Source organism: Photinus pyralis, unplaced genomic scaffold (assembly GCF_008802855.1).
Source record: "Photinus pyralis isolate 1611_PpyrPB1 unplaced genomic scaffold, Ppyr1.3 Ppyr1.4_LG6, whole genome shotgun sequence".
Classification (NCBI taxonomy): domain Eukaryota; kingdom Metazoa; phylum Arthropoda; class Insecta; order Coleoptera; family Lampyridae; genus Photinus; species Photinus pyralis.
In genome coordinates, this window is record NW_022170663.1 from 6,786,139 (window position 1) to 6,795,926 (window position 9,788).

The 9,788-nt window shown below is 35.0% G+C and overlaps 1 protein-coding gene across 1 annotated transcript; it reads left to right on the forward strand.

Moving 5' to 3' along the window:
• Positions 1-8,243: 8,243 nt before the first annotated feature.
• On the forward strand, positions 8,244-9,512 carry LOC116174755. The gene is made up of 2 exons (XM_031492737.1): positions 8,244-8,421; positions 8,475-9,512. Exons 1-2 carry the CDS (start codon positions 8,407-8,409, stop codon positions 9,402-9,404), a joined length of 945 nt encoding a protein of 314 aa, XP_031348597.1. The 5' UTR covers positions 8,244-8,406; the 3' UTR covers positions 9,405-9,512.
• Positions 9,513-9,788: the final 276 nt, after the last annotated feature.

Here is a 9,788-nt window from a genome sequence, read left to right on the forward strand (position 1 = left end):
TTTTTTAAATTCGTGTTTTTGAGTACTGTCATTGAATAAAAACCACATCAATGGTACTATTCAAAATCAGGAACATTCTAATTTGAAGACAACTTTTTTTTATTGTTTAAACAATTACTGATTTTACGGGAAAAATTAGTATACTGAAAATTTAGTATCAACAATATCTCCCGCAATAATTTTTATATTGTTTAAACATTAATCACAACATCTAGCGCACAAAGTAATACCTAGTACATTTAATAATAATTTGTTCTTAATGTTTCGGAATCGAATCGACCCCAGTATTCATCCTCGTTCGATGAGTAATCATCCAGGGTGGTACTAGCTGATGGTTCGGTGTTGTTCCATAGAATAATGGAATTGTCACGGACTCCACATTTTCAGCTTCCTCTTCTACGAAACACCTTTTCATCTTATCTTCCAAGCGGCCTCCCCTATGGACTCAATAGTTCACCGATGGCCTTCCCTCCTCTATTTCAAATGGTCCCTGCCATGGAACGAAACACTACTGTTAAATCCCAGTGGGTCCCACTTATTGCCGGACCCGGACGTATACTTTATCTCTCAAGCTAAACTTTCTTAATGTGCGGTCTTGGAGCCTGCGTTGCAGCTTTTGAGGATACTCTTCGATAGAATTATCAAAATCAGAGCTGCTGGTCGATTTTTAGGCTTCATCGAGTCGACTAACGACGGTTTTTCACAAAATTTCCAATAAGCCTGATTGTTTTGATTATTGTCTGTGAAACGATATTAACTGCTTTGGTCTCTTATTTCTTGAAATATGTTTTCTTATAGTTCATATTTACAGCACGTCCAGTCTAAAACACTGTATAAACAATTATCCCCGGTACGTCCATCAGATTATCAAAGTTTTTCAAGTCGGTGCTTCATTAAACGGATATTTAAATAAACCGTTTTAGATTCTACTTGTTATTAAAATAGATGGTGGTAGAGCTGGGCAGTATTCGATTTTGTAAATACTTTTTAGTATTCAAATACTTTGTAGTTAAATACTTTTATGGAAGCAGTATTTGTATTTGTAACTCAAATACTTTCACAAATATTTAGTATTCGAATACTTCGCAAGGTATTCGAATACTTCGCATAGTATTTGGATACTTAACCTTCCTTTTTTTTTACCAAAAATCGACTACTGTTTGATTATTATGGATTCTACAGGTCACATTCTATAAGAAATTTTTTTTCCGGGTCGATCTGAGACAATTTTTTTTTCGGGGCTCAAAAAAAGGCCGTGTATAACCTTCCTTTTTTACCAAACAAAAATCGACTGCACCAAAATTTCTCGGGAACACACTTTTTCTTATTAATTTTGGTGCGTAGAATCCAAAACAATTCGTACGTTTTCGATTAGACCTCTCAATAAAAAGTTATGGACATACTTCGAAAACATATTTCGAAAAAAAATTCAAAGTGCTGTAACTTTTGATCTAGTAGCCCAATCTTCAAACTGTTTGAAATTATGGACTCTCGATCGATCTCGATCTCAGACAATTTTTTTTCCGGCCTCAGAAAAAGACAGTACTTTTAAGTTATTCAAATATTTGAGAACAATTTAGAAATGTTTAGGGAAAGTTTCCATTGTAACAAAATCAAACATAAAAATCCGATACATCTGAATACCGAACTCGATAGTCTACGTAACTTAAAAACAATAGGGACCTTTCTTATAACCTTAAAACCATGTGTACCAATTTTCAAAGCGATCGCACGTTTCTAAACAAACTATCATCCACACGAACAAACGGATGGTCAAAAATGGATCTGTTCCAAAATCGCTAGGATTAATTTCAGAAAGGCGTACCATGTGCACGACGCTTTGAAAAGTGGTACACGTATTCTTAAGGATATAACTGGTATAAGAAAGGTCCTGGTAGGTACCTCCTATATAATAATATAATAATAATATTACGCTTTTACTCCCCTTAAATTTGTATATAACAATAGAAATATAAAAAAAGCTAACCCCATACAAAGTATAACTTAATTTTTTAAGTATGTAGTATTAAGACTTTTATCTAGTATACTATTTTAAATTTTTTATGTATTTGAGTGACAAGTATTTGAATACTTTTTACTGTATTCAAATACTTTTCAAAGTAAGTTAATGAAATACTTTTGAAAGTATTCGAATACATTCTAAAGTATTTGAATACTTATTTTTTTAAGTATTTGAATACTTTTCAATGTATCTGTATTTAGTATTCGCTTGTGCTGGACGTAAAAGTATTTAGTACTCAAATACCTTTGATTTGTGTAAAGTATTTACTATTTAGTATTCAAATACTTTGAAAGTATTCTGCCCAGCTCTGGATCGTGGTATAACATGTTCCATTGTGCTGTTAATCGAAGCAGAGCGCTCTAAGATTATTCTATTGACGAACTCAGTTTGAAATAATAAATTTGTGTTTATTACTAAAAAAATTAAATAAACACATCACATAAATCTTTTGTGACCCTCTACCTACAGCCGCTTGCTGCATTAGTTTAAGAATCGTCATTGAAAGTACGAATTCTCGTGATTTATTTAAAAGCAATATTTTTCAAGGTATAAATTCCAATATGCGTTTTTATTGTCAATAAATAATAACTAATTATCTGTCTTTCCTCTTTTCAGGTAAGCCCAGTTACCTTGGATACGATTACACACGAATGCACGTTGTGGTAAGTGTGAATGATAATTATTGGCAATTAGTTAATTATCGCTACCAAATTTAAATAGCGGTTGTTACCAGTTTTTTTTGAAATTTCATCAATTACAAATTGTAATCTCCGCCTACACATCATATTGCAAATTTGCAGGGGGTCTGTTTTATGTTTGTGTATTCTAATAATAGCTTCAGACGAAATATTTTAATTATATTTACATTAATTGCGTACAGTTTAATTAATTGCTCTATTAATAACTGGAGTAATAAATTAATTAAGATTTTATTTTAATTTAAAACGAATTTCACAAATAATTTCAATAACAATATTGAAAGTAAATAAAAATCTCTAGCTATATTTTTAGTGCACTTTGATTTTCAAAAAATAAAAAGTCACAAAGGCTCCGGGACTACACCACTTACAGACTTGGTATTGGTGTCATTCGATCAGAAATTAAAAATTATTTCATGTTTGTATTCTCGTTACGGGATGAAATGTCCATAAGGGCTATTAAAATCGGAAAAACAAATTTGAAAGTGCCTCTTACTCACAAGCGGCATAACGAATTTTTATTATTTTGCGTGAAATCTTCATAGTGTTTTTGTCTTGTAAGGAGTACCCCAAAATTGGGGATAACAAATTATTGTGTTCGCTTTGGGACATAATAATATCATTTTTTAAGGCGTTGTGTGTCAACTATATCAGTATTAATTCAAATGCGGAGTAAAACAAAAAATACTTGGTATCACTTATTATTTTATTAAAAGATCCGAATATCGACCCATTTTTAGGACTTTCTGGAGTGACTGAAGTAATTTTGGGTAAATTGTCATTCAGTAAGCAGGTATTGAGAAACCAATAAGGACACTTTATGTTTCTACTATATAATTTCAACGATGTAGTGATATGACATTTAGAAATCTCACTACAACTAATTCACCTGCACGCACCTCAATAGAATTCATTGATTAGTGACTTAATAATAACATTAATCTTAGTTGGAAGTTCCTAATAGAATTAATTAATTGCATACTAACAAGTTAGTGTACAGTGTTATTTGGAGCACATATTACGTTCTCCTCAATAACAGTACACGCACGGTTCACGTTAATATCCCCCAACTATTAGAAAGGCCGTCATACTTGAAACAATATTATTCAAATTCAAAATAATATATCTTATGTTTGGTCCTTTCGTACTAAAACATTCAATCGATTTAAACAATTACCCTCAGAAATGCTTTATCGTAAAGGATGACCAAGAGAAACTGCAAAATTGAAATATTGCACCAGAATTATGGTAATTTTAAATTCTTTTTTGTATACGCAAATTTATATTTATATTACAAATTTCCTGAATATTGAAAATATGGTCGATAGGTATTTTCATACGATTAGGGTGTGTCGTACATCGTCGTATTCGTAACAAAAATGCTACTCAATACAGTACGTACTTTTTTTACGGGCCATATAAAAAAATAAAGTTGATGATGACTTCTCCGAAACGAAACGTCGAGTTTATCAGCAACTTTACGATAAGATTTTTGGGACTGTTTCCCAAGGCAGTGAGGCAATAAAGCAAGACACTTTACACACTGGTTGATTCATATCTTACACGTTTCAATGGTTACTGATCCAATTTCTTTTAATTTCGAGGTTATTATTGTTTTCTACTCTGAAATTCCATGCGTATTAAAATTGAGGGACGTTTTATTTGTCTTTGTGGTTTTACGGTCGAGTGCTGAAAATGTAAGTTTCATATTTCACTGTAAAAAAACGGACGGTACTCAATTGACGTTTTTTTACTGCAGTTAATTTTCAGTGTAAAAGTAGTAAAATGCATTCGTAATATCCTGCAATGGTCCCAACACTTTGTAAGGGAATTGACAGTAAGTAATTCCTTCGTATCATTCAAAGTGTTTTCCAAGGAGTATCAGTGTGGGGGAGTATTTCAGATTTTGATGTGGAGGTAATCGAGGAACGGGAAGTGACCAATTTGGTTCCTTCTACACACGATTCGGAACGGTTTTTGCTTGTGTTATACAATAAGTGGTCGTATTATACATATTGCATAATCATAAACCATGCAGCAAATGCACCAAGTACGAATATAAACGAAAGTTGTCTTGTTTTTAAAACCTGAATAAGTTGCTTTTTTTCATTGGTCCGGTTCTACCTCGGGTTCTACCATTGGAGTTCCTCAACAATTTTGAGATTTTGTAGCCATCAATTAATTTTTGGCCTTGTATTATCGGATTCCTGTGTAATAGCTTAAATGTGCTCTAGTTAGATGTACTATTGTACAGAAAATTGTCTTGTTGTCCCAAAGCGGTCAAAATCGATATTTATTGGCCAATTGTATTGCGCAAAGGACCATAATGGTTCATATGCTTTTTTGGTGCACAGTAACCGTGAGATGAGCTAGCAAATCGAATAAGAAATTAAGCAATCGTAGACTAATTTAATTCTTTCTCGTTTTCTTTTCCTAAGTAAACAGGAAAGTAAGGCGTTTATGATGTGATTATGTTACTTTGTGCATCACCATTGTAAAATGTAATTCATAACTTTTTACAAACGAAATTCATTGCATTTTGTTTCAAATTTTAGACTAATTAAGATTATTAATGCTTTTTGTATTATAAATGGCGGCCGCCATACTTTCAATAAATCACAAATTTGAGAAGGGGGTGGAATGATTTCAACTACCTACATTACACAGATTAGTACCTTTAAAAAATTCACTTTTACTGATTTTGATTTTATTACGTAATGTTTAGATTTCCTATATCTGTAATGGTTTAAGATTTCATACTTAATTAAACACTTAACTATTTATTTAACGTTTGCTGTTAATTAACATGTATATTACATATTCTTAATTAATATGTCAAGTAGGTACTTTACGGAAAAATAATCTTTTCGTTGATTCTCGCTTAGTTTGACATCTTTGACTGCTCGTCGGCTTGATGCAGTTAAATATTTGTGTAGCTCGTTGCGTGTATGCTTGAGAGAGTGAGGCAACCCTGTTTAGTTTTTGTGGTCGACCTATCGAATAGAAATTTCTAATTAAACGAGCGCACGTTCATTGAAAAGTTTATCAATAATTTCGTCTGAACTGAACAGATGACCATAATACCTAATTTCCAATTCTGACTACAACCCCTAACACTATGTTAGGCTTCACATTGAACATGACCACAACGGCACAGTACCCAAAAACTTGGTCGTAACCCCCAATGACACCAGTATTTACAATCACTCTTTATGACGCGACGCCTAAAAACCAATCTTGACTATAATCGCAAATTTTAAAACGTGCAACTTGACTGCAACCCCTAATTGTTCCATTGATTATAAACACCCAAATGTTATTTCTTTGGGAATCCATTTTTCCTTCTCTAACTCGAAACCCCAATGTTATCACAACTGCTGCTCTCGTAGGGTTACCATCTCAAAACTCTGCCAACTAGGACAGGAAGCGTGAAAACCCCGGATTTAGGGGTTATAAACCCGGACATATCAACTGAATTTGATAAAAAAAATTGTCTAAAGAGATAGTCTTTGAAATTGTACTTTATTTTTATCACTGACTAGACTGTTTCAATATTCAATAAATTCCTTTCTTTAGTTCACTGTTATGCCACTAGTGAAAATATCCTTTCAACGTTGGCATTATGAGCAGGAATGCAAAAAAAGCACAAGGCAATTTTCAATAACTCCAAATATAAATGAGGATTCGGTGTTTTAAAAAATTGTAACCAAATCTGATTGGCGCTTAAAAGTTTATCTTGTTGGCTTGAATTTTGACAGAAACTCATAGATGTCTCAGTAGACTAAAACCCGGATTCCCAATGAAACCCCGCCCGGACGCTCCCCGGACACCCCCTAAACTAGGACAAATCCGGGGAAGCCCGAGGCGCCATATTGGCAAAGAGGTGCACTTTTTCAGTTTTTTGCCTATACATATCTCGGTAATTACCTATTACGGATACGGAAAAATAGTTTAGTTAAAAACCCCTTTTGGGCCGGCCCTGTTCACCTGCAGACAATTGGGTTTCAGACAATGCTATACCTACTGCGTGTGGTAAGTAACGATTTTAATTGGAAAGAAAAGATAAATTCTTACAGATATAAAAAATACCAGCACAATTTTCAATAAATGTAATGATTTGGCATTCATTCATAATCTTTACAGGTCTTTGATGTCGGATTATAGCTGAAGTATTGGACGTCGAAAAAAATGTGCTTTTTTGTAGGCAATTTAATTAACTATGTTTTTTATCCTAACTATTTTTCCGTATCAGTAATAGTTTATAGGCAAAAATCTGAAAAAGTGCACCTTTTATTCCAAGATGGCGACAAGAGCGCAAGAGATTTTGACGGGAACTTTTAGTATGTCCAATGGGAAACAGCAATAAACCAAAAAATTCAGATTTTTACCGATTAATGTATTTATTTTTTCTAATTTTACTGTAGTAATTCTCTATATATAAAAATTTTTAACTGAAACTTTTGCTCTCGGACTGGTTTGTTCTGAAAAATTCTCTCTGCAATACTTCGGCCCCGAGATAATAGTCTCTATACAGCCTTCTCTTGGAATTCTGATACTCCGAATACTTATTCGTCATAAAAAAATTCAACCCTCTCCTGGAGCATTCGTCCAAGGAAACCAGCCACAGAAATCCATCCTAAGCTCATCTATCAGCTCCATGATAAATCCACTAATAATATTTTCTTTTTTAAAATGCACCCCCGAAATGATATCCCTTAAAATTCTTCACCGGAATATTTCAGCCAAGAAATTTCACCCTGTAGTAGCCTTATATAGGTTGTTGTATGGAGCAACAACACTAAAATCAGTTCTTGGAATATTGGCTATAGGGAAACCTCCTGGAAATAATGGATTTTCGAAATGTACGCTCTCGAAACGCGTTCTTTGAATATTTGCGCCTTTTAAACGAAATTTCAAGTTGCGTTTGTCCATTTGTTGGTGTTTTTGAATGAACGGATCAGAAACGCCTAACCTTCGACCATCTACAATAGGCAACGGGGACTAAACGCTTTTAGCATCTTTGCTTGATTTGCGTTTCTAAATATAATTAATTAATTATATTTCCGGTCTGCGACTCCTGGCGTCGTTTCCTTGTAAATATTTTCATTTGTTAGTACCGTGAATGTTTGTATTACATCATCGACCAAAGTACGACACGCTGCTTTGGTCGTTTTGGACCTGCAATCTTAAGCTTACTTTTCAATAAACCACGTTAACCGGAAGATTTTTATAAACAATCCGAAGGTTGGTCTCGACGAACAATTCGTAGCAAATTAATTGTATAATCGCCAGAAATTCCACATTCTCAAATTTTATTGTGGATATACATTGACAAATTAATGTAATTACCTTGTTCATTATTAATGTTTCAATGAATTTTTACTTAAAAATTCTATTTTGTTAATACGCAATGCCGATGAACTGCATAATTAATTAAATATTGTGACAAATAAATGAGTGAACAGTGGTGGACGCCTGTGTCTTCTTACACTTGAATATTGATTTCTAGGTCGCATGATCAAAGATTCTTCACAAGGTTCAATTTATAAAATTATGTTAAATTTATTAAATAGCAAGGTACGGGGTTGTCCTTGCCGAAAGGATGTCATCAAGCGGGAGGATTTATATAAATACAAACGTATTTGGAGCTTATGATAATGTAGTTGTTTTTACGGTGGTAGCACTATGAAATTCTGTCTGGTAAGTTACACTCGCGTTTTTAGGGTAGTGGTTACCTACTTCTAACTTTTTAGCTGGTGACACTTGTGATAGGTACGTGCTTGGCACGTCCTGACGTTTCGCATTTGCCTAATGTGTATCTCCCAAGTCAGACTGCCAACGTGAGAAATCCAGTATTAGACACCCGAGCTGATGGGGGTGGGCCTGGAGTCGTCTTAGTAACTCCAAAAGGTGATGGTGGAATTTCCGATTCTATTTTTTCTATCGGAGGTGAAGGAAGTACTACGCCGGTACCTGAATACAATTTGGACAATTCCGGAACTGGGTTTTCTCAAAGCATTTTTAATATCGGTCCATCCAGCCCGGCTCCTAGTGCTTCAAGTGGCGGCGATCTGTCCGGTTCTGCCGCCGTTCCCCAAGGTGCATCCCGTCTTCCCACTGGAAGTTACCTCCCTGACTCCGGTATCAAGGTCATCGGGTCTGAATCCAGCGGTGGTGACGGCAGTTACATTGGCTTACCGGGTAGCGGCGGTGGGCAACAAGCAGGATCGGACCGAAGCGTATACTTCTTCGCCATTCCCGACGACGAGACTCAATCTCGTCTTCGAATTAACATCCTCCCATCGACCCATTCGAGCAACCGGGTAATCTTCATCAAGGCGCCAAGCTATGCGCCTCCAATTCCCGAAGTGATTTCGGCGCCTTCCACATCAGACGAAAAAACAGTCATCTACGTGCTTTCGAAGAAACCACAGCCGGCCTCTCCCATCAGCATCCCCGCCTCGGCAATTGTTAAGCAGACCAAACCTCAAATCTTCTTCATCAAGTACGGTTCCAGAGCAGAGGCAGAGAACGCGATTGCAAGCGGACTTAAGGGCAATCTCGTTGGCGGCGGACTGCAAGATCTCCAAAATGAGCAATCGTTTATCAAAGCTATACAAGAAATGAAGGGCGGAATTAAAGGTACATTCGGACCGGCTGGCCAAAGTGGACCATACTTTTAAAGGGAGCTAATTTGATCGTGCCTGTACATACCAGGGGTATATTTTCCATTAATTTACCACCTTATTTATATATTTCCTTTCTTTATACTTTCGGAGGTTGTGACACAATAAAACACTCTATTACCATATCTTCTTATTTTTCTTTTACGTGCACATTTATATTTTAGTTCTAAGTATATCATAAAAGAGCGTTTATGTGTATTCTAATTTTTTCTTACATCGCTTTCACCTCGAAAGCTCAATTCGCATTATGAAAGATATTTTTCTAAAAGCTTCAAAAGAGATGCACCTAAGACAATGAAAGTGGTACGTATTAATACATTTTTTTTAATGAAAAAAAAAACAACAGCTGCAAATAAAACAACACAAAAAGACACTACGCCA